Source organism: Theobroma cacao, chromosome 7 (genome assembly GCF_053813885.1).
Source record: "Theobroma cacao isolate CCN51 chromosome 7, ASM5381388v1, whole genome shotgun sequence".
Lineage (NCBI taxonomy): Eukaryota > Viridiplantae > Streptophyta > Magnoliopsida > Malvales > Malvaceae > Theobroma > Theobroma cacao.
In genome coordinates, this window is record NC_142645.1 from 2,421,368 (window position 1) to 2,447,959 (window position 26,592).

At 31.2% G+C, this 26,592-nt stretch overlaps 2 protein-coding genes and 1 long non-coding RNA gene across 3 annotated transcripts; 2 read left to right on the forward strand and 1 right to left on the reverse strand.

Moving 5' to 3' along the window:
- Positions 1-12,105: 12,105 nt before the first annotated feature.
- On the forward strand, positions 12,106-16,558 carry LOC148761426 (uncharacterized). The gene is made up of 3 exons (XR_016027374.1): positions 12,106-12,404; positions 16,035-16,156; positions 16,480-16,558. It is a non-coding gene; the product is annotated as an uncharacterized LOC148761426 (long non-coding RNA).
- A 74-nt stretch (positions 16,559-16,632) lies between these two features.
- LOC18593557 (putative disease resistance protein At1g51480) lies at positions 16,633-21,200 on the forward strand. The gene is made up of 5 exons (XM_088807938.1): positions 16,633-18,533; positions 18,825-19,209; positions 19,520-19,735; positions 20,034-20,621; positions 20,736-21,200. The coding sequence occupies exons 1-5, from the start codon at positions 16,651-16,653 to the stop codon at positions 20,772-20,774; spliced, it is 3,111 nt and encodes a 1,036-aa protein (XP_088664064.1). The 5' UTR covers positions 16,633-16,650; the 3' UTR covers positions 20,775-21,200.
- Positions 21,201-22,668: 1,468 nt separating this feature from the next.
- On the reverse strand, positions 22,669-25,427 carry LOC18593558 (uncharacterized). The gene is made up of 3 exons (XM_088808386.1): positions 24,800-25,427; positions 24,171-24,703; positions 22,669-23,976 (listed from the first exon to the last, which is right to left on the reverse strand). The coding sequence occupies exons 1-3, from the start codon at positions 25,380-25,382 to the stop codon at positions 23,245-23,247; spliced, it is 1,848 nt and encodes a 615-aa protein (XP_088664512.1). The 5' UTR covers positions 25,383-25,427; the 3' UTR covers positions 22,669-23,244.
- Between the last annotated feature and the right edge of the window lie 1,165 nt (positions 25,428-26,592).

Below are 26,592 nucleotides of genomic sequence, written 5' to 3' on the forward strand. Positions count from 1 at the left end.
TTTAGATGAATCTAACAATGGAGCAGCAACAAATTGATAATGAAAACATGGATTTCAACGAAATCTCTTGCCCTAGAGGCGAAAATAACTTGGAATTGAAGTTAAATTTTTATCTTGGCATGCTTTCTTGTAGTTTGTTTTTTTTTTCTTTGTTTGAATAATTTTTAATTTTTTTATTTTAAAAATTCTACTCAGCATAAATTTTCTTCCAAATTTATTTATCTAAATAGTTATTTCGTATTTGTATTAGTTGAAATGTATAAAGTTTAAGTTAGGTAGAAAATCAATGCAATATAGAGGAAATAAAGAAGATTATCATGAATCTTTTAATAAAGAAGATTATCCTGAATCTTTAAAAAAATTTAAGTTGCCAATAATGATGTTGTTCATCTGCCAAGCTTTTGTTTTGCATGGAAGTTGTGAAATGAAAGGATCTCTAACGATGTTTTGGATTATAGCTGGAAAACAATAAATAAAAACAAACTTTCTCAATGTATGAAAGTAACTTTGGCATTGTAGCTTTCTCAATGGGACGACGTTGAGCCATGTTCCCAATAATCTATCCATATGTCCTACACCTGCTATTATTAATAATCAATTGATTATATACTAATCACCAGCAAGTTGCCAATAATTTTTTCAAATTTCCTACACCTACTCTTATAATAATAATAATCAATTGATTACTAATCACCAAGTTGCCAATATTTTTCGATATGTCCTATGCCTACTCGTATATTAATAATCAATTGATTATTAATCACCAAGTTGTCAACATTTTTCTCAATACTGGTATTTTTTTAATTGAAATTTCTCCTTGAGATGATGGATTTCTTCATGTATATCCCTTTAATAATCATCAGCACACGCATATAACATGCTTTAATAGAATAAGATTTTGGAGGAAGATATTAATACTTGTTAAATATTTAAAAAAAAAGAAAGAAAAAAAAAGTGAGGCCAATAGTTTCACAAAGCAAAAGATGTTTGGGTCCATTATTATTTAAATAAAAGAAAATAACGATTATAAAAAGACTTGAAAGAATACCAAGTCTTTGCTGCAACTTTTCTTGGATAATAAAATAGAATTAATTAAAAAGTAAATGGATAATTCCATGTTCCACTAGCAAAAGCTGTGGTGGTTGGGATTATTGTATTAGAAAAAGGAAAAGATTTGGGAAAATGCATCCTAGATTTGATAGAATTAAAAATCAAAAGTTGTGGAATACAGGACGCATTTCAGGTCAAGGGTCTTCCACTTTAAACTTAATATATTATAACAAATTTAAATTAAAACAGCACATTTTTAAACTGTGTTATTAAAAATATTTTTAATATAATTAAATGCTACAAGGGTCTTCCCCAAATTTAAGTTAATTGTTATCAAATAAATTTAATTCCAAATATAAATATATCTTTTTATTTGGTAAGTTTAAGAAACCTATTTAATTATGCTATCCAAACTAAAAGCTTTGGGTAGAATAAACTTTTATTAGTAGTCTGGACTAAACATAAAAGTTGTTTGGGGTCCAAGAATAAACATTATTGTCAGGGCCGGCCCTTGGGTAAGGTCATCTAAGCAAGAGCTTTAGGTCTCAAATTTGAAGAGACTTTCATATTTTATTATAATAATATAATTGATTATATTAAAAATATATAAAAATTAAGATAATTAGTAAAATATTTACCTATTCTCTTATGCTTAATAAATATTTATTTTCTCTCACTACCACATCCCTATTAATTCTCCACTAATGATCTCATTTTCTATTAAAAATAGATAAATTTAAAGATAATTAATAAAATGACTTATTCTCTCATTTTCTTAATTATGTGCCTAATAAATCTTCATTTTTTTTATCACTTTTCAATTCTTATAATGCTAGTAATTCTCAACTATTTTTTCTATTTCCAATCAATTGACAGTGATATGTATTTAACATTTTCAACAATTATTTTTTTCCTGTATATAAAACCATTTTTTTCAATTTATAACAACCACTTTTGAATTCTTTTTTCTTTATTGTTTCTTTCTTTCTTTAACTTCAAGTTTCCTCCAAAAGTTTGTTAAGCTATAATATTTATAAAACAATGAGCCTCATTTGCAGTTTGTAATAAACATTCAATAATAAGGTACTATTGTTCTAATCTTTGCACATTTTTTTACTTTATTTTGGATTTTATATTATCTTATTATATTGTCTTTATTTTATGTGATAGTTGATTTATTTGACTTAGAAATTTCGATTGTTGATTTTATATTAACCATTTAAAAAATATAAGATAATTATAATAGCTAAATATTTTTTGTACTTCATAATAAATATTTGAATATTTCAAATTACGAATATGAATCTGGTCATTCAAAGTTTTTTTTTAAAAAAAAGAAAAATTGAAAGTTTAATACAATCTCAAATAGAGCACTTGATAAATTTTTACAAATAATAAAAATAATGAATCAGAAATTATTAATGAATAAAAAATTATTAAAGAAATATTACAAGAACTTGATTGTAAAAGTTTAATTAGAAATTTTACATCTCAAGAAGTTAGAAGAATAAAATTTTTTTCTTAATTTTAATAAAAAAAGGCCTCATTTGAATATTTTGCTTTGGACCTTTAAAGTTATTGAGCTGCTCCTGAACATTATAATGTTGTTTTTGTACCTTATGTTTGGAACCAATAATAATAATAATTAATTAATTTTAATTTAGAGTGAAATTCTCATCAACAATTTTCATATGTTTGAAAGTTTGGTATCCAAAATTTATGAGAAGAAATAATTAAAGTCTCAAATTTAAGGTTCTTGGATTAATTAACAACCCTAATTACAACTGATGACTAATAATTATTGGAAGAAGCCATTACTACTCCAAGGCCACCACCTCAAAGAACAAGTATAAAGGAAAAAGTTTTTCTTTTTGAAAAGAATATTTGTCATAAATTGATGATGACATTAGTACATAATGTTGATCCAAGTCTTTAGCCTTGATGAAGGCAGAAGACTTGTTTCAGCCATAATGACTATCATAATGTATGAGTCCGTAAATTTAACTGTTCGACATGAAAGAGGAATTGCCACCGATCTTTTTTGTTTAAAGTATGATTGGTCACCAAAGTAAATCTATACATTTTAATGAGGTCTTAAGCTTGACTTAAATTCATTTAAAAGAATAGATTCCAATCAACAAAAATAAACTAGGTTTGGATGTATAATTACGTGTGAATAAGGTGTTAACACTTTCACAACGCTTACTTAACATGGTACCCAATTAATTATATATTATCCTTTTAGCCTTAATAAATCAATTTTAAATTTGATATCTAGTTTTATTTTTCTTAATTATTTTATATTTGTTTAAAAGGTGATTTTATTAGACTCAGTGACTCATATGCTATTCCAAGTTTCATTTCTTAGTGTAATAGCCTTTCTATGGCACAGTAACAGTGGAATTATTTTACAACAAAGGAAAATCCTTTGATATCGAAATGCCTTTTAAATACTCCATTACTTATGGCAGAATTCAATAAGAATTTCTGATATGAGGGTGGGGTTAGAGCATTTTTAAAGGAGGCCAAACAGAATAAGACACTATACAGTCAAAGAAAATTTTATATATAATTCAATTCTCATTCATCTACAAGATAAAACAAAATTCACAAGACATTGGGCATACAAAAAAAATGCATATTAACAGTAATGATGGTGTCTCACACACACATACACACACACACACACACACACACACACACATATATATATATGACTGAATAGAACTATAAAATGAATCTCTCTCACTCTTTGTGTGCAAGAGTAGAAAAGAAAATAATTTTTTAAACTCAAATAAATTGTCTATTTACTTTGTGTGTTCTACACGAAATGGGTAGCTTTTTGAGGAACTTTTTCTCTTATTTTTCATTTGCCTCTTAAATTACTAATTAACATATTGCGTTATTGGGTTAAACTATTGAGATGTAATATGTTATAATAGGTTATTGGGTTATATTGTTAAGATATAATATGTTATGATATACTTAAATTTATATTAAAACTTAGTGGGTTTAGGTTAGTAGACTCATTTTTATTTTTTAAAAATTTGATAGATTTAACATATTAAGTTAAAATTTATAAAAAACTTTAAAAATTTTATATAATATGGAAAAAATTTTAAAAATCATGGCCCCCATCCGTTAAAAAGGCTCCGCCCTTGTTCTCACCTAGAAACTTGTAAAATTTAGATCTGAGGATACATCTACAAAATTTACATGCAAAATTGATACTAAATTATTTTCTGTGTCCAAATTAAGTCTTTTGATCTGATAGAGTTACACTCCACACATGGCATTTGTGTGAAGCCGAGAGCTAAAAACTTGTATTTGTCTCTTAGAGGTAAGTTTCAAGGAAGCAGATCAGTACCTTTTCCACTATTAATTTCTTCTTGTAAGCTCATCTCTTTGGTTTAGGGAAAGATTTCTGTGTCCATTGTTACTTGAATAAAAGAAAATAACAGTAAAAAAGAGACTCGGATATAAACCAATAATTCAAAAGTGCTCGTGATTCCATGTGCCACTAGTAGAAAAGGTAAATAGCATTCTTTGGGTGCCATATAGACCTATGACAATCAAATAATAAGACAGATACAGGGAGCAGGAGGAGGAATGATTTTTTGATAAAGAAAAGGAAAAAAAATGAGGGGAAAGAAAAGCTCATGGATAAGAATTAAGGAGAGATTGTGTGAACTTTATTATTGCTTAGAATTTATCACATTAGTCTATAATTTAATTAGCTCAAAGAGTGGGGTTATTGACACTCTTAATTAATTGTCTATTAACACTCTCCACTAACAACTTATAATTGTAATTTTCTAAATTACAATCAATTAAATAATTTTTTATTCAGGTCAAATTTTAATTAATTATACTACTATTTTTCTATTCACAATCTTAGTTAATTTCAATTACGCTCACCTTCTAACTCTCCATAGCTTCCTATGGTCTTGTGACTCTTCATTGCTTTTTTTTTTCCTCCAGTAGCATTGAATTCATTAATTTTAGATGAATCTAACAATGGAGCAACAACAAATTGATGATGGAAGCATAAATTTCAACAAAATCTCTTCCCTAATTGAAATACCCCATACTTTGATATGGTGATAAATAAAGTTGATCGAATGCAAATTGAGGTCAATTAAAATATTTAGAAGTGATAAAAGACGAAAGGAGTAGTTTAGGATAAAATATTTCGCAAGTGAGAAAATAACAATAAAATAATAATAATTTTATCGGAGGAGAATTTGTGAGATAAAAGGCGATTTGGAAGTCAAGTGAGGCATAATAAGGTATTTTGGGTACCAAGGAGACAAGATAAAATTTTTAGAATAAAATAATATTTTATTAATGAAATAATATTAAAACATTAATATTTAGCCGGATGTCGAAATCAGTCATCAAGAAGGATCATATGGTTGATCCAAGTGGGGGAGAAGATGACAAGCCCGACTCTATAAAAATATTTATCATGACATACATGTGATGGATAGCATGTTTGCATGCTAGGAGAGTCCCGACAAATTTACAAAAGTCGGTATTGTACCTAGGGGTACAATAAAATTGATTTAAGCCTCGAACTAGATTAAATAGAGAATTTACGATGAAATTAAGAATTTTAAAGTCCCAGAATGGTTTAATCTGGTGATTCGGAGTTCGAGGATCAATTTGGAGTCAAATCGGAATTTTTGCTATCTAGGGGCAAAATGGTCATTTGCCACTTGGGGACAAAATGAGAATTTTAGAAAAGATTTTTTTGGCCCCATTTGACTTATTGGAGTATAATTTGACTTATTGGAGTAAGATTTGAGGTTTAGAAGTGAAAAATTTTAATTTCGGTATAATTTGGAGTAAAAGGGTAAAATGGTAATTTTGCCACCCTAGGGGCAAAATTGTAATTTTTCACCACCAGGACATTTTCCAGCACATGGTCTTCCTTTATCCTCATTTTGACCATTGACTAATTGTGTGGTGGAGATAAAAAGGATTAAAATTTTTAAAATTTTAAAAACGGGCCAATGACATGATGCCATGTGTCATACCTTTATTATTTTATTATTTCTTTATAAAAAGGCATAAAATCAGCCCATCTTCCACCCCATGGCCGGCCAAACCAGCAAGAAGAGAGAGAAAATAAAAACAAAACCCCAGAGAGAGAAAATCAAAGAAAAAGTGTGAATTTTCAAGGAAATTAAGTGAAAAAGGTGAGATTTTTCTATTAAGCTTGAGTTTTCTTATTCCCAAGCATTTCTCTTTATTTTTCATGATTAAATTACATGTTTTCATGATGAATTCAATTCTGAAAAAATGGGTTAGGAGAGAGAAAGTTGTTAGATTAATTTGATTTTAAGTTATGTTAGTGTTTTAAGTTAGTTTAGCATATTTAGGAACAAAACACCAAGAAAAGAATTTATTTTCCTCCATTACCATTATTGGCCGAATTTTCTAGGGGAATATTGGCTGATGATCTTGATGTTTATTTGAGGAATTATGATGAATAATGATGAATTATGAGCCTAGAAAAATAATGGAAATTTTCGGAGCAAAAATATGATTTTTACCCACTAGGGGTATTTTCATAATTTGCTACCGAGACTGATAAATTGAATCTCATTCACAGTCATGGAGGTAATTTAGTTATAATTGGAGTGTAGAAAGTGAGAAGAATTGATTTGGAGTTAAATTGGAGATAATAGGCCGAATTAGGTCAACACCACATTTAAGCGATTGTCGGATAAGTTGTATATCATATCATGCATATATACCGAGCCTGAATTGATTTTATAATGGTCAAGTATTGATGTGGTGAATTATATATTGTACATTGTGGATAGGTGGTGAACAAAATACACTGGTAAAAGTACAGAGATTGTGCTTGGAGACTGAGATTAGGAGTACATCGACTCCTAAAACTGTGAGTGAACTTATTATCGTCTTAATTATCTAGAGTAGTTTTATACAACTGTGTGATTTTATGAAAAATGAGTTTAAATGGTAAATTGCTATATTTTAAGAGAAATTGTGATTTTATAAAATGATTTTATAAATTTTCTGAAAAATCGAATATTGGTTTTGAAAATAGAGTAATTGGAGGCTGCTAGTTTGTGTTGCAAATTTATGGTTTTGAATTGAATGGTTTATGATAATAAATGAGCATGAATGGCTAAACTGATTTTGGTGTTAGAATTATTTATACTGTGTATTTAGCCTTGAGAGGCTAGGTTGCAATAAATTGCCATGTCATGCTAGAATAAATTTTATTGATTAGTGGATTATATATTAATTATTTACTGCAGAGGGGGTTCCGTGGACAAGCCTATTAGAGGGGCACGGTAAACTCCATTATATTATTACCTCGAACGGAGAGGCGCGTAGGGTATCTCATGGGGTATAGCTTAGGGTTCACTTCATGCCAAACCACCACGTGAAGGGGAACTCAGCCAACGTCAAGGAACGACTGTATTTTCTCAAACTAAAAATATATTTTAAATGTATACAAAATTTTAACAGCCTTGGCGGACTCGGTTGGATGCCCTGCGCAAGGTATCACCGAGTATGAGTTTTGGCACGAGCCACAGTTTTAAGAAATTCATAAGCCAAGTTGATTACTCAATTTTTTATGGATAGATTTTATTTGGTTGAAATGAGTTGAAAGGTAATGAAATTACAGTATGATGAATTATTTTAATTGTTTCCATTTACTCGACTTTAGATAGTTTAGATGGTATCTGTTTACTCACTGGGATTTTATAATCTCACCACCCTCATTTCCTCACATTTCAGGCTCAGGGAATTCCATAGTTAGCTGACTTTGACAAGGACTTTCATTTGGACTCGAATCGGTAAAAGTTGTAGGTTTTCAACTTCCGATGCATTTTGGTTAGATGTGGGCCCACGTGTCACTGTAAAAGAAATTTTATGCTTTGGTTATTTGCTTTATAGTATATATGAATATAATTATCTTTTACGCTATAAGAATTATGTACCGATAGTTTTATGAAAATTATTTTGCAAGAAAATAGTTTATTTTATTGAATATTTTTATTATATTCAAATGGTCAAATTTTCACTTCAAATGAACGTTTTAAATACTTAATTTTTTTAAATCATTAAATATATATTTTCGGCTTACCTACTACATTTTTAGCAAGTTTTGAGGTTTTCAACAAAAATGACGAAAATGCCCTTGTGAGCCAAAAAAAATATGTTATGTTATGATTTGAAAATGATTTGTAATCCTTCGTATTTTGATATTTGATAACTATTGCTCACCAGGGAAGTGCGAAAGCTGATACGAGAGCCTTGCGAGGTTTCGATCGACATTCGGGGTGAAGAATGTTTGTCGAGGCTTCGCGACGGTTGTCACGGGCTCGATGGGGAGTTCCGGGTCGTGACACTAATGGTGAAAATAGTATTATATCAATAAAAAAATTGATAATAAAAAAAATGTTATATAACATGTAAATCAAGAAAAAAAAGACTTACAATAGTTTTTTAGAAAAGTTGTGTTCGAACATATTTCATGAATTCAAATTCATTAATTATTGATTATGTACTGAAAAACATCTATTTCTTTAGTATTGAGTTTTGGACATTTTGATTCACATTGCACTTTTTCATGAGTTGAAGTATTGAGGCTCAAGTATAAAGAATCATTTGGACAATTTGTATCTTTTCTTTAAAGAATTTATCAATTGTTTTCAACTTACTTATGCTTTAATAAAACCTGAAAAAAAAATTAATGCAATCAATATGTAATATTCTTACATTTCAAAAATAAATTACACCTAATATTCTTATTTTATTTCTATTTAAACTTATAATACTAAATATATAAAACTAAAATGCATAAAATATGAATAGTTAAATACGATATATAAGATTAATAATTTTTTCTTATATAATCAAGATTGTTTAAAGACTATGTATTCAAGATAATTTCCTTTCTACTGAATATAAAATGTAAATGAAAAAGATATACTTAAAATAATTTCCTCTTACGTAATCAAGATTAATAAAAAATGATATATTGATAAAATTTTAAGCAAGTGCAACATTACAACTTATATTTGAGAACTATATAATAATTTATTAATTTTTAAAATTTTTTTAAAAGTTTTTTATATTTAGGAGAAAGGGGATTTGAACTCTACTTTTAAAGTAAGGGGATTATACACCAACCAATGAGCTAAATGCTCATATGCTTATTAATTTTTAAAGATAAAATCATAGAAAATAAAATCCACATAACAAAAAAATGAAGAACATGGTAAGTAGAATATAGAACCCACATATGACATAACAAAAAAAGAAAAAGAAAAAGAATATGGTTGATGATTCATAGAAATTTGAAGAAGAAAATCTATAGAAACTTAGAATAGATGAGAAAATAGAATAGAAATGAAAACTATAAACAAATAGAAATAAAATAATAATATAAATTGAAAGAAGAGAAAAAAAAACTTTAAAGTTGAGTAAGGCATATGAGATTATTTTGTTATTTTGTTATTTGTATTAATTATTAAACAAAAAATTATTTTGAAGGGGTCAAATTAAGAGAATATATAAAAAATTTATATGATGTAGAAAAAATTTTAAAATTTTAGGGAAACCACAGCCTCCCATATGTAAAGAAGGATTTGTCTTTGATCGAGAATCTTTAAATAAAGAAGATTATCCTGAATCTTTAAAAAATAATTAAATTGCCAATAATGGTGTTGTTCATTTGCCAAGCTTTTGTTTTCCATGGAATTTGTGGAATGAAAGGATCTCTAAAGATGGTGTGCATTATAGCTGGAAAACAATAAATAAAACTAACTTTCTCAATGTATGAAAGTAGCTTTGGCGTTGTAGCTTTCTCAATGGGATGACATTGAGCCATGTTGCCAATATTTTTCCAAATTTCCTACACCTACTCTTATAATAATAATAATAATGAATTGATTATTAATCACTAAGTTGCCAATATTTTTCTCAATGCTGGTATTTTTTTTTAATTGAAATTTCTCCTTGAGATTATGGATTTCCTTATCTATCTCCCTTTAATAATCATCAACACATATAACATGCTTTAGTAATATAAGACTTTAGAGTGAGATACTATTACTCATTAGAATATATTTAAAAAAGAAAGAAATGAAAAAATGAGGCCAATAATTTCATAAAGTAAAAGATGTTTGGGTCCATTGTTATTTGAATAAAAGAATATAACAATAAAAAAAGACTTGCTGAAAAAAAAAAGTAAAAAATAAAAGACTTGGAAGAATACGAAGTCTTTGCTGCAACTTTTCTTAAATAATAAAATAAAATTAATTAAAAAGTGAATGGATAATTCCATGTTCCACTAGCAAAAGCTGTGGTGGTTGGGATTATTGTATTAGAAAAGGAATAGATTAGGGAAAATGCATCCTAGGTTTGATAGAATTAAAAATCAAAAGTTGTGGAATACGATATGCATTTTAGGTCAAGGGTCTTTCACTTTGAGCACAAAGACGCTACAACAAATTTGAATTAAGATAACACATTTTTAAAACGTGCATTAAAAATATTTTTAATACATATGACATAATTGAGTGCTACAAGGTTCTTCCCCAAATTTAAGTTAATTGTTATCAAATAAATCTAATTCCAAATATCAATATATCTTTTTGTTTGGTAAGTTTAAGAAACCTATCTAATTATGATATCCAAGCAAAAGCTTGGGATAGATTCAACTTTTATTAATGGTCTGGACTAAACAGAAAATTTGTTTGGGGTCCAAGAACAAACATTATAATGTTGTTTTTGTACCTTGTATTTGAATCCAATATGCTAATTAATTAATTTCAATTTAGAGTGAAATTCTCATCAATAATTTTGTTATGTTTGAAATTATGGTATCCAAAATTTATGAGAAGAAATAATTAAAGTCTCAAAATTGTTTTTAAAGAGCAGAAAGATGATTATATTCCAGAGAAGAAAGGGATAAAGCTATCCTATTACTCCTTACAAAAAAGCCGCAGCAATCAAAACCTTGCAAGAAGCAGGAAGCTGTACAGTATTAACACCTATACCATCATCCAGTACAAGTTCCGTACAAGCTCCTTCCCAGAGGAGAAAGATTATAAAATATCAACCAGCAAAAGGGTCCAACAGCATGACAGAAAGGGACCATCTCATAAAAGGTTCATGAAAACAACAACTAAAAATCTGCATGAGAAGGCCAGGCTTAAGGGAAGGCCAGGCAGAAGAAATCACAATTGGTGACTAGTAATTATTGGTAGAAGCCATTACTACTCCAAGGCCACCACCTCAAAGAGCAAGTATAAAGGAAAGAAATTTTTTTGTTTTTTTGAAAAGTATATTTGTCATAAATTGATGATGACATTAGTACATAATGCTGATCCAAGTCTTTAGCCTTGATAAGACAGAAGACTTATTTCAGCCATAATGACTAAAAATTGATTAATTGTTATAATCTTTTTAGCGGAACAGCTAATTTATTAATAAGGGTTCAAAGAATGAGTAGAATGATATATCAAGGCAAATGCAAAAGTCTCCATCAAGTTGGCTAGCAATCAATTAACCAAGTAAATGCTCTTGTTTTATTTTACTATCATGTATGTGGGTGAGATTAGGCTACTACTTCTTAAACAAAGTGCGAAATGTATCAATTGATGATTAATCTATTTATTGTAAAAGGAGAATGCATTTCCATAGGCAAAAAGTGAACCATGCTTCACGCCAGGAATTGTGCAGCTAGCTGCTTAATGCTTACCTACTTTCACTCAAGCGAGCTGCTGCTTTTCGGACGGAACAAGAGTAAGTAATTGAAGAAATGAGGGCTTATTAAGGGGATAAAAATAGAGAAAAGCCAATCTAAAACAATAAATTAAACAAACTTTCTCAATGTATAGCACTGGCTTCCACATAGTAGCTGGTTATAATCAAAGAAAATAGACTAATATTTTTTTATTAATTAGTCGGGAAACTCACATGGGTCGACTGTGACCCAAGTTGCCAATATTTTCCCATTTTTCCTATACCTTTTCTTATTACTTTGTCGTCATAGAGTTACCATCCAAGCTTCCTCTTGTATCATCTCCACATCTGCGAGCTACACTACCTCAAGAGTTTGTTTGATTTTTCCCTTGCTCTTCTTTTGACTCAACAAAACCGACTCTTTCATTTTATTTTCCTTGATTTTCCCATTTCTCTTTCAACTCAAAGAAGAAAAGCATCTCTGTTGTTCATCTCTGAAAAAAAAAAAAACAGTTCTCTTAAATTACTTTGGTTTGATCCTTGTTAGCTATTTTTCCTTTCCTTAATTTTGGTTTCCCTATCTCCATAGTTGGTGAAGTAATTCCATCCCAATTGAGGTAAGCTTCAATAAAACATATTATATTCCCCATATTTAATTTTTTTATATGCTCACTTTCTCTTACTACTTATGTATTTGACTTCTTGATTTTCTTTGTTCGTAAATAAAATTAATTAATTTGTTATTAGGAAAAAATTGAAAAAAAATACATATTTAAATTTTGAGAAAGTATTTTATAGAGTGATAACACAATGATTTTACTCTAAAATGTAAGATATATTCGTTTTATGATTAATATATCCTTATTTGTTCATTATCGTAAATCATAATGTTTTAAGCTAATTTATTGCTGAGAAAAAAGAATGCAAGATATATTTCTAAGTAATATACACATGACCAGTGAAAAAAAATCTACATATGCAGAATTTTCAATTTCTAGTTGGTCGGTCGAGGGCTTGTTCCCCAGTGTTTCACATTGTCCATAAAGGTATTGTTCCAAAGGTGAGGTACTTCGCACATATTTCGTAATTGCTTTTGTTTGATTTTTTCCCTTGCTCTTCTTGTAACTCAGCAAAACCTATTCTTCCATTTTATCTCCTTGATTTTCCCTTTTTTTTTTTTAACTCAAAGAACAAAAGCATCTCTGTTTGTTTATTTCATTGGGTTCTACTTTCCTCATTTTCTTTGAACTCAGAAAAAAAAAAAAGAGAGAGAAAAGAAAAAACTGCTCTGTTAAATTACTTTCCTTTGATCCCTGCTACTTTTCCTTTCCTTAGCTCCACAAAGGCCAAAAACCCCCGAAGCCGCTAGCTCTAGTATTTTAATTTTAATTATTTTTAATTAAGAAAAAAATTTTTGGACAAAATTGCCTTCATGTGCACTTATTGAAAAAAAATGTTATTATACGCTATATTAAAAAAATAATTGTCATATGACATGTTTAAAATGTCTAACGGCAAGAGATTATAATAGAGTGAAATACAAAAATAAAGATCAAGTTACACGTCATGTTTAGAGAATAATATTGTTACACGTCATATTCAAAAAAAAAAATTATTACATGTTATGTTGAAAAAAAATTGTTACACGCTATATTTAAAGTGTTTAATTTCAAGAATTTATGTTCAAGTGAAACACAAAATAATCTATAAAAACATTTTCTCTGAAAGTTACTGTTGGTCTCTAGGATTGTAGCAGATTTGAAACAAAATAATCTATAAAAAGGAGCTTAAAATTATTATCAATACATAGATGATAAAACAAATTGACCCATAATGGGTTCAGTAATTCAAAAGTACATCAATGATTTCACGTCTCCTTTCAGATATATAGGAGCACAAAGAAAAAATTAAAAGTGTGAACTTAATTGTCTTTTTGGAAGATGATTAATTTTGTTTAGGAGAAATTTATGCTTCATTGAAGTAATTCAAATTTTGGAAATCTTATGGAGAAGAAATTATTATATTTAGGATTGTAAAATGAAGTCAATTTTACATTAGTTAGAATGTCCTTTTAACATAGCACCTCGGTCCTTATTTTTATTCTTTGAGAGAGAATTATAGTAAAAAATACTTCTCCAATGACAATACACTCTTCATAAATGGTGGCATTAATGTTGTGTTCCATTCCACCATGACATGAATCAAAAATTTTTAAGAAAACCTTGGGAATTTCCCTCTTACTTTGATAAATTCAATTTTCATATCAGACTTGATTCTTTCAAGGCAAGAGCGAAGAAGAGTCCTAATTCCATATTGATGTTTCTTTGTTACTTTGAAGTAGAGATAGTCAATTAGCCAAGGATTGACCAAAACTATTTCTTCCCTCATTTTTTTCATTAGAGGTTAATTAAAGATTTCCCCATTACAAGGAGCAAAAAAATTGACAATACTTTCTTAAACTCTTTTATAGCTTTGCTTTTCTCAATACTGATAGTTTTTTAATTGGAATTTCTCATTGTGTCGATGGATTTAATTATTTGTCTTCCTCTAATAATCACTTTTGATAGTAGTTAAATTTATAACGTAATGATTTTCTGGTAAAGAAAAGAAAAAAATGAGGGGAAAGAAAAGCTCATAGATAAGATATCTAAGGAGAGATTGTGTGAACTTTATTATTGCTTAGAATTTATCACAGTAGTCTATAATTTAATTAGCTCAAAATTTAACTTAATAATGATATATCAATTTTTTCTCAAATACCTAGGACCACAAAGAAAAAATAAATAAATTGAAGATGTGAACTTACCTTTAGAATGATGACAAATTTTGTTCGCAAATTAATAAGTATTCTAGTTCCTTTCTTTCATCTTTCATCTACTTTAGTTACTTTTGGGTGGTTCATTTGTATCAACATCCTAATAATTTTATTATTTATACATCAATAAATATTGAAATAAAATTGAAAAAATAACAAAGTTAAAGAGATGGATAATTAAAAAATGCATTAATGATGTCATGTCTATTAGCAAAGACCGTGACAAACAATAACTAATTCAAGATTTTGTATAAAATGTGACTAGAAAATAATTAAAAGAGGAATCATATTATGTACACTTAATCCCGCCGACCCCTTGGCTCTGCCTCAGGTGACAAAGTTGGCAATGACATATTAGTTTTCTTCGCAAATTTAGTAAGAGCACAAAGAAAATTAAAGGTGTGAACTTAATTATCTTTCGATTCATGGTAAATTTTGTTTAGGGAAAATTTATACTTCATTAAAGTAATTAGAAGGAAGCTTGTTGATATTTTTTATGTTTTCAACTGGTTTATAAAGATTCAATATCTTGCAATCTTAAGGAAAAGACATTATTATATTTAGGAGCACGAACATGAAACCATTTTTTTTATTAATTAGAACTCAATATGGTGTTAAGTATCATTAATCGGTTCAACTTTTTTAATATTTGGTGTTATTACAAATTAATATTTTACAAAAGTGTTTAATTTTTTTTATTAATTAGAAGAAAAAAGTGTTTTTGCTAGGGCGAAGAAGGATTAACTGTTGTTTCATAATTCCCTCTGCTATTGGGCTTCTGATTATTGTAGTGCAAAGTTGATTTCTACTTTGAGTTTTCATTGATCACAATAGAAGCTGAACCTTGGCTCCTGAAACTTCATCTCTCCTTGGTGTACATGTGCATCTTCTTCTTTCTCTTCTATGGCTTATTTGTCTTGGTTTATGCATTTGAGGATACATCTGCAAAACAGAAGGCCTAAGGCAAAAAGAAGACCGGAAATGACAGCGAAAAAGCATATCACCATGAAACTACTGATAAAGAAAAAGAGAGTAATATTTGTTTGTTAATTAGTGGGGAAACTCACATGGGACGACTTTGCCCCAAGTTGCCAATATTTTCCCATTTTTATTATGACTATACTCTTATTACTTTGTCGTCATAGAGTTTCCATTTGACCGTCTTCTTCTATCATCTACACTATCCCAAGAGTTTGTTTGATTTCTGCCTTGCTCTTCTTTTAACTCCACAAAACATACTCTTCCGTTTTATTTCCTTAATTTTCCCATTTTTCTTTTAACTCAAAGAACAAATTAAAGCATCTCTGTTTGTTTATTTTCATTGGTTTTTACTTTCCTCATTTTCTTTTAAACCCAGAAAAAAAAAAGAAAAAGAAAAACCTGTTGTGTTAAATTACTTTCCTTTGATCCCTGCTACTTTTCCTTTCCGTAGCTCCACAAAGGCCAAAAAAGCCCAAAGCTGCTAGCTCTAGTATTTTAGTTTCTCTGCTTTCTGTCTTCGGAGTTGGTGAAGTGAAAAATCCATGCAGCTTTAGAAGATCCATTCGAAGCGAGGTAAGCTTCAACGAAACATTTTATATTCGCCATATATAATTTTTTCTATGCTCAATATTTCTCTTTATCACTTATCCATTTGACCTCTTGATTCCTTCAGTTGGCAAATAAAATTAATTAATTTGCATTTTACTTCTTTCCCAGCCCATGACAACGATGGATAAATAAAAGCTGTACCTATTTGGAAAAAAACTGAAATAAATAGAACTTTAAATTTTGAGAAAGTATTTTATAGAGTCATAATATTATGATTTTACTCTAACATGTAAGATATATTTTTAGTTACTATACACATGACCAGTGAATAATTTCTACCTGTGCAGCATTTTCAATTTCCAAGTTAGTCGGTGGACAATTTGTTTTTTTGTGATTCACATATTTTATAAAAGTGTTGCTGCCAAGGTAAGGTACTTTGCCAACATTTCGTAATTGCTTTTGTCTCTGTGAAGCTTTTTACTCATCGAAGTTGTTTTTCAGCCTCAGATCATCAAAGAATGGCTGCTGAATTTGTTACCACTGCTGCTGCCAATGCGGTGGGGAACCTGGCAACAGAATACGCATCACGTTATCTCAGTTACTTTTTCCGTTTTGGCAAAATTGTCGAAGATTTCAAGATTCAGCGAAAGAAATTGGAATTGAAAAAAGATCTGCTAAAAAATGACATCGATGAGGCCAAACAGCAAACAGAGGTAATTGAGAAGGACGTTGAGGAGTGGTTAACAGAGGCAGAGAAAGAATTGGGAGAAGCTCAGAGTTTGGAAGATGAAATAGAACGAAACAAGTGTTTCAATTGTTGTCCTAGTTGGGGCTGGCGATACTCCTTAAGTATCAAAGTAAGGAAGAAGACGCTTTGTATCTCTACACTTTTAGAGACTTGTAATTTTCAACGAATCGGCCAGCGTCCTCCTCTTCAAGGAATAGATTTCATGCCTTCCGAATCTTCAACGTTAGCTTTCAACGGGATCATGAAGGCTTTGAAAAGCGATGGTGTGAACATGATTGGATTGTACGGAATGCCAGGAGTGGGTAAAACAACTTTGGCGGTAGAAGCGGGAAAGCAAGCTCTGGAGCAAAAGCTCTTTGATAAAGTAATGATTGTTACACTGTCCCAAAATCCAGACATCAACATTCGAGAAAGGATTGCAGAACTCTTTGGTTTAGAATTTAAATCAATTACGGAACAAGGAAAAGCAGAAGAGTTATGGTGGAGATTAAAAGGCGAGAAGAAGATTCTCATTATTCTCGATGATGTTTGGAAAAAACTTAAATTGCAAAATATAGGAATTCAATTCGGTCGTGAGCACGAGGGTTGCAAAATTCTTCTAACTACACGTCTCCAACAAGTCTGCAGTGAAATGGATTGTCAAGAGGAATTTAAACTGAACATTCAATCTGATGATGAAGCATGGGCTTTATTCAAAGATAAAGCTGGTTTAAACGATGGCTCCCGCACCTTCAATGTAGCAAAGGAGGTTGCTCATGAATGCGAGGGTTTGCCTCTTGCAATTGTAACTGTGGCAAACGCTCTAAAAGATGAAAACCTAAATGGGTGGATGGTAGCAAATCAACGACTCAAAGACCCAAGACATTCAGATAATCAAGATGTTTTCAGAGATATCTATGCAATCTTAGAGCTTAGTTACGATTATTTGGATCAAGATGATATCAAGCAATGTTTCTTGTTGTGTTCCCTTTTTCCAGAAGATTATGAGATTAGTATTGAGTTGTTGATTACATTTGGAATTGGTCAGGGATTGTTCAATAATAATTACGTAATCGAAGACTCAAGGAAGGAAATATGTCAAGCACTATTAAAACTGCAACAATCAGGTTTGTTAGTGGAAACTGATGATGAAAATTTTGTAAAGATGCATAAAGTGGTTCGCAAATTTGCTCATTGGATAACATCAAGAGGGGAAAATATGTTCATGGTAAAAAATGGATTGAGGAAATGGCCTTTGAATGCAAGTTTTAGTTGTTATACAGCAATCTCTTTATGGAACAATAAGATAGTTAATTTTCCTGAGAATATAGAATTTTCAAAACTCAGGACTTTGCTTTTGGTAGAAAAGCAGTCATTGCAAGTTTCAAGTAAGCTTTTTGCTGGAATGAAAGCCCTCCAGGTTTTACTTCTCCAAGATGTCATATTCTCGTTGGAAGCACTTCAATTCTTGACAAAACTTCGAACTCTATGCTTAATAGATTGCAAGCTTGAGAACATCTCATCATTGAGAAACATGAAAAACCTTGAGAATTTTGCATTGTTAAATACTAATATTCATGAGCTACCTGAAGAATTAGTGGAATTACATGGACTAAAATCACTGTATTTTTCTTGCATTGGACCCAGCAATGTCCCCCCTAACTTGCTTTCAAGGTAATACTAAGGTATGAAGTATTTAATTTTATGTTATTTATTTTTTCCTATTATTTTCTTTAGTAAGTATTTTTATTTTGACTATCACAAAGCTTTTGGTCACTCCTATTATTATGAAAACATTGCAACCTGTAGTACAAAAAGCAGCTTTAGAATCGTGCCATTTTGAGAAAAAAAAATCATCAACAGAACTATATATATTATATATTACTACCACTGGAGTGTAGATATTTTCTCTAAGCTTGAAGTGCTATTATTGTGATAATAATATTTTGTATTTGCGTGTAACAGGTTAACGTCACTCCAAGACCTACACGTGACAAATGAAAACAATGTTAACTTATTGGAGCTGAATTCAGTGTCTCGTTTAACTGGATTAACACTGAGAGTTTCTACTGATCAATGTTTCCAAGAAAACTGTGTGTTCCCCAAACGACGAGACAATATAGTTGTAGAATTTGAAAATATGGAGGGGCTGCCGTCGGGAACCTTGAGAATTAGCGACCTGTTTTGCAATGTGAAAAGTCTTACTCTGATCGATATCAACATGAAACACAAAAATAGCTTCTCCCGTTGTCTTGCTCAAAGTGTGATGCATGCAGAACAACTCAGGATATCTACATACAGTAAATTAGATCAAGTCTTTGCATTTGCCAAAGAAATGGCTGAGCAAGAGGTACATCTTCTCTCTCCATTTTTCCTTCAATAATACTCTCATTTGTTCTTTATCTAATCATTTTTTTTCTTTGTTAAATTATCAAATATATAAATAATTGTTATCTAATCTTTCTAAATTATTGACTTTTAACACTTCTTTTCTTTGACAGTTTTTTAAAAAATGTATTTTTTTTCTCAATATTTAAATACTTTTTTTATCAAGTACAATAAATTCATATTTTAATATCTATTAATTAATAAATTTTATAATTTTCTTTATGTGTGGAAAATCAATAGCATAACTTTTAAATTTAACTTGTTTGAAGCAGAGCTTGTTACCAACATTGGAGAGTATATTGAAAAAACCAACCCATGCAAGCTTACAAAGTTTGAAGGATGTAACAATTCAGAAATGCGATGAACTGAAATCTATCTTCTCACCTTGGCTTACTCAAAGTCTGATGCATCTAGAACAACTTGAGATATCTCAATGCAACAAATTAGAGCAAGTCTTTGCTTTTGCCCAAGAAATGGCAGAGCAAGAGGTAGCTTATCTATCTCTATTTTTCCTTTAATAATGCTCTCGTTGTTCTTTATCTAATCATCTTTTTTTTTTAAATTATCAAATATATAAATAATTATTATCTAATCTTTCTAAATTATTGACTTTTGACACTTTCTTTTTTACCTTTTTTTTAAAATGTACGTCTTTTCAATATTTAAGTATTTTTCTTTTATGTCTTTTCACTATTCAAGAATTTTTCATTTGAGTACAATGAATTTATATTTCAATATTTATTAATTAATAAATTTTATATTTATCTTTATGTTAAAAAAAATCAGGTACCACCACTCTCAAATTTAACTTGTTTAGAGCTAAAATCATTACCAGAATTGAGCTGCATATGGAGAGGACCCACCCATTTTGTTAGCCTACGGCTTCTTAAAACTATGAAAATTCAGTGGTGTACTAAAGTGGTGTATCTTTTTTCGCCTATCCTTGCTCAAACTTTGGTGCATCTAGAAGAACTCGATATACAAGGCTGCGACTCTCTGAACTTAATCATAGAAGTAGAAAATAGCGATGAAGTAGTTTCAAACATGGATAGCAATCTTTTGTGGGAAAGATTGAGAAGTCTTAGGATAGCTAGATGCAAAAGCTTGGAATACGTGTTTCCAATCACTTTGGCTCAAGGACTTCCTAAGTTGGAATCGCTTGGGGTAATCGATTGCCCCCGATTAAAGCATGTCTTCGGCATGGCAAAAAAAAAGAATGGGCCCGAGGCAAAAGAAATGGATATGGACGAGGCAAACGAAACGGACAGGCACGATATTGAGCTCCCTCAGTTAAAGGATTTAAGGCTTGAAAACTTAGAAAGGCTGAGGAGCTTTTGTCCAAAAAACTACTTTGTCGAGTTTCCATCTTTGAAGGTAATTCTGTTATATTTTTATTTGTTTCAATTTTACTTTTGGTTAATTAATTGTTTATCTTAAGGACTTACTTTTGGTTATTTGTTCCAATTTTGCTTTTGATTAATCAACAAGGCCAAGGATTCATTGGATTCATTGAAATATTTTCAATGATGTCGAGGATTACTATTCATACTTTGAGAGAAGCAAATACTTTTGCCGATTCATTGGCCAAGTTTGGTGTGGAAAGACAAGACGTGTTCTTTGCTCGATGATAATGTATATATGGTAGCCGAGCTTATGCTTTTTCTGGGGCGTGAGCCGCATTGGAAAGGTGCACATTGATTCTGTGATGTGTAGGTGCCAGGGACGTGAGGGTGCTTTGGGTGATGCACTAATTATGCCTACGATATATGGAGATTTATTGCTTATGTAATGCTTTCTGGATTATTCTGTAATTCGATAATCATTTGGGATACGGTACTGTGATGTTTTTATTTTTATTTTTTTAAGTTTCTGTATGGTGTTGGTTTATTGGGCTGTAATGTGTTTTTCTGATTGATTAATATTTGATACACTGACAATAATGTGTAGCTGTCAGGTTACCAAATTCTGATATCTTTTATTATTTTGAAGAAAATAAAATATTAGTATTATTTGGTAGCTTATTATTTTGATTTTATTTTTTTATTTTATTAACAAGGTGTCAAGATATGATAACTTAATAGTATAAAAGTTATATACTGTCAATATATCAAATATTAATGCCATATACATTGTAGGATAAGAGACATGGAATTGGTTATGATGCATGGGAATCTCCTGTGTATTGCAATGGATTTCGGGTAGGTGGGTATGTCAGAATCTCTTTATTTTGTCCTTAGGTTGTAACATATTCACTTTTATTGTTATGATCTTAATGAGATAAAAAAAATAAGATCCGATTATTTATTTCTTTCAAAATTAATAATGAGATCTCAAAATAATATTAATATTTTATTTTTTAAAAATAATATTTCATTAATGAAGTGTCAAAATTTAATGACTTAAAATGTATAGAAGGTATACATTATCATTACATCAAATATTTTCCCTATATTTGTTGCTCAAAGTCTTTGACAGAATTGTTTCCATGACCAGCCATGGCTATAATAAGCACTAAGGATTCACCTAAAAAAATTTTATTAACACTAGAGCCACTATACCTTCGAAAGTCTCTATACCAACCGTTAAAAACTTCAATTGGTATAAAAACATCTGTCTGTGCTTCATCCAACATGAACAATTCCAGATAGTATTACCGCTCAAAAATCAATGGCGGCTTCTCATTCCAAACATGATCTAGTCACTAGTGTGAACTAGCTCTCTACCCTTTTTCCCAGAAAGCTCTCGACCCTTCTCATTTTGTGGACCAGAGGTTCACCCTTGCGGTTGGTACTACTATGAACAAGGGAAGGCTTGCTTCCTTTCATTGTCTCTTCTACCAAATATCTCCGAATCCTGTAGCTATGTGAAGATGTTCACTACTTGATTCTAAGGTGATTAATGTATGTTAAAATTAATTTATTGCTGAAATTTTAATGATCTTAAATTGAGCAGAAAGATAATGACAATTAATCAAAAAGGGAAAAATGATGATGATAATTTTTTACTTTAAATTTATTTGAAATTACATGTGTCAATTTATGAATCAAGTAGCGAATATTTCATGTATTAACGATGTTAAAGATCTTTCCCGAGTTAGATAGAGATACACAACAATCTTAATCTCTTAATCTCTTTCTCAGTTGAATTTAGATTCTCAACAATATTTCATTTGTTTAGAGAAAATTCTAAACATTTTGAAAATAATTTATTGTAGAATGGTACTATTTGTCTTTTTAATTAGAAAAGGAAAAAAGTTAGATGTTGATAATTACTAACATAAGATCTGTTTTATTCTAGACATGTTGAACTAGTGAAGATGACTATTAAACTACTGTACCGAACATCAGAAGTCATTAAACTATTTAAATAATTTTAAATAATTAACTCTCAACAAGTCCATCGATAGGTCACTTTTAACAGCAATTTTTTTTTTTAAGCCAATAAATTTCGCTTTTAATAAAAAAGTTTCTCCTCTCTTAACAATCTTCAATATGTTACAACACCTCATTACGATTATTGTTACAAAGCAAACACCTCCCTAACCTAAAACAGGATCACAAGAACACCTATATACAAGACATTGTTACATACAGACAATCAAATCTGCCCAGAATTATAAGCCTTGCAACTGTTTACAATTACACCTTGGCAACACATATCCATGGATAGAAATAGCCACAAATCAACACGGCATAAAACACCTCAAACCGCGATGAAACCGTTGAAGTCATCAGTCTGCTCTAATTTCTTCTCGAATCATATCGCTGCTGCACATAGAATCAATCTCATCACCCCTTCCTTTTGCAAGGCAGTCCACAAACCTATATATTGTACTCATCCAAAGCAACCCACACGCTTTAAACAGCAAGTTGAACAACATGACCCTTTTTTTTTTCTTGTACATATTGTAATTCCTAAATGCTGAGGACTCTAACTCTAACTATACCAGCTCGATCGCATGCTTTCTTTAAAGGAACAAGTGCAGTGGACTCTTCAATTAGTTGACCTGACCTCTTACACCTCTGCGTAAATATGTAAAGAGAAAATAACTCTGTCTTTCAACAAATATCTTCATCAATCGAAAAATAAACAGAAATGGATTGTCTTCCACTATATTCTGCCGATTACAAAGAGAGGTTTGAGACTTGGAAACCCTTTCAAACACAATAAGAAATATGGGAGAAAATATGTATAGAATGAAAGGGGGAGCACAGCCAATGATGCAAACCAATATAGCCAACCATAATGTCTTCTGCAACACAACAAATAATCCAGTCACAAAAGCTAGTGCCATTGCCATAAGTGAGATCCAAGTTAAGGCAATGGCGAAAGGAAGAGTATCCAAGAATGATTCAGTGTCTCGACGTGAAGATGACCAAAACACAATAACTGCAGCAGTAATAGATGAAGTCATAGCAACGGCATCAGAAATAACGAAGGCCTGAAAAGCTGATTTACTAATTAACGTTGCCAAGCCCTTATCCGGACCATCATTTTCAAAACCACCAGGGATGGTAAAAGCTGCGGTAAATGTGAATGTAGCTATAAGGGTTGACATCACAGATATTATTTGTGCCATTTCTCTACTCTTTTTACCATCTTTGTTTGACTTTTCATCTTTGTCTGGCTTTTCATCCTTTTCTACTTCTCCATAATCCAATTCAGTGGCATCCTCAAGATGAATAGCCTTTTGTTTATAAGCGCTCTTTAATGCTTTCAAGGTTAAGTGCTGCAAGAAACAAAAACTTGTACTGAGTAATACTTGTAAAATCTCATTTGCAAGATTCTCATAGAAATATGGAATAACTGAACAACTTAAAACGAACTTTTATGAAATGAATTTTTTTTTTGTAAATTATTGAAACATACACTTCATTATGCTTTAAATTACATTTTCTTAAATTCAGTAATCTTCTTGCATACCTTTTGTAGTTCCATTCCACGATCATCAGGCAATTTAACAATTGCTATAGCAGTCTCTTTAGAGTGGTTGATTGCCCTGATTTCCACCTTCAAATTCTTGGAGAGAACACTCACCACATCGCTATGGTAGTTGCGGGCCGCCAGATGCAAAGGGGTGTTTCCATCCTTGTCAGGAGAGTTAACCAAATCTTCCATCTCAGGTAGCTTCAGAATATATGACACCGCATCCACATTTCCATTCTTAGCTGCAATATGAAGAATATTTTGCTGCATCTTATCGACTATCTCGATGGTTTCTGGACAAGGCTGTAGCAATGCTTCTATAAGACGTGTCTTCCCATTCCCTGCTGCCAAGTGAAGAGGTATTTTCTGATTTTTGTCTTTTTTGTATGCAACCCAAGGATTTTCATTGATTAACACCTCCACCATTTTTTGGTGACCCAAGGCTGCAGCATAGTGAAGGGGAGTCCTTCCCCTTCCATCTTGCTCTCCAACGAGATCCTTTTTCAAATTTATTATTTCTGTCATGATATCTAGCAAAAAAAAACAGAGAAAGATAGTTGGGTTAACTATATTTCTTAAAGGGGAGTGCAGGAGAGTAGTAAAAGGTGAATCTTTCAGGAGCTCACCAAAATCTTGCCTTATGACGGCACAATGCAAAGGAGTTTGGTCGTCGTTTCCACGGTAATCAAGCGTAGATTTATTCAAATCTATGATTGTTGCTGCAAGCTTGGTAAACCTCATATCAATAGCAATTGAAAGTGGGGATTCCCCTGCATCATTAAGCCAGCGTAACGATAATGGATCTTTTTTAGCGAACGCCTTCACTACCTTAGAATGTTCATTCCTGACGGCCCCATGTAAAGGCGTATTACCAGAGTTATCCCTGATCCAGCCGAGGCACAAGCCAGATTTATCTGTCTTTGAATCCATTAATGATTCAACAATGTCATGTCTTCCGGCCTTTGCCGCGACATGCAGCGGCGTTTCTCCCTTGAAATTGCTCTGGTGGACAAGGGAAGGACACCGCGTGATGAGCTCTTCTACCAAAGATTTGTGTCCGAATCTTGCTGCGAAGTGAAGAACCGTGTTTCCTTCTGGGGTTTTTTTATCATGTACTTTCGCTTCATCATCTTGAATTAATCGCCGGAGAGTTTGTAAGTTCCCTGACCTTGCTGCACTGAACAATTTCAGGTTCACTTGCTCATCCATTGTTAATGACTTCTCCTTTATGAAAATCAGGAATATGGATATGGAGGCAGCCCCTGTCTAGGGTTAAGATAATATGCATATTTATACCACGTATGGAACATGTACATGTATATATACACACACTTGAAGTATATTGGACTAGTTTCAAAATTAAAATTTTATTTTATTACACAAAGTTGTGCTTGAACGGATGAAACACTTATGACTGGTCTATATGTCATCATCTCTACAATCAGGTGTCATACATGTCCCTCTCCCTTGACATTTAGCATTGGCAACACCATGAAACTTATATCTGTCATAGTCTCCTCCATCATCATCTTCCACACGCCTGTCCAGTCCATCAATGCTCTTGGAGCTGCCATCGCTAATTTTAAAACATCTTTATGCTCTGAATGTTTTGCCTGTAGGACTGTGATTGATCTTAATTACCTGACTAGGTATGTGGACATATATTGTTTGTCTGGATTATTCCCATGTGAATTTTTTGTTTGCTTTCAGAGTATACTATCCATAGTGATAAGGTCTATAGCATATCATATTTAGAAGCACTGCATGTAAGATTTGGAACTCTTCTGGAGCTCTAACAAGTTGCGATTCTCAAGGGGGAAAAATGGAGCATGCACACTCAAAAGGGGTATCGATTTAGCTGCTAATTATGTAGTCTTCTAGGTTGGTTGTCGTGGTCTAGTATGTACTACCCGTGGGTCTGTGCTATTTATGTAATTCTTGAATATTTTATGTTTGCTGTCTTTGATCTGGTCGTTATAGCATCTTGTAACACCTACTCAATTCCTCCTACAAGATTTCTGTGGTAACTGAACCTTTTCAATCTGTGATAGTTGAATTCCTCCTCACATAGAGAGATGAATGACTAGCCAATTGTGTGAGGGTTCCAGGGAGTGCTGTAGTTAGTGGAGAATAATCCATAAATGTTGACAATGGGGCCAATCCTAAACACAGGTCTTAAATTCTTAATTAGAGTATTTTGTCTGGACGATGATTGATTTCTGTTATTCCTAATCGCAAGCGCTCTCTTTTGCAGGCAAAGGCATGAGAAAAGCAGGGGTTCATGAACTTCAATTCATCACGTAACGCAGATATCGAAAGAGAGAACAGTATCTGGAAGAATTTAGCTCAGAGGAGTCTATGGTTTACTGTCTTTTGGGATCCATGATCGCTGGATTAATGGATTATGGTCAGATATACC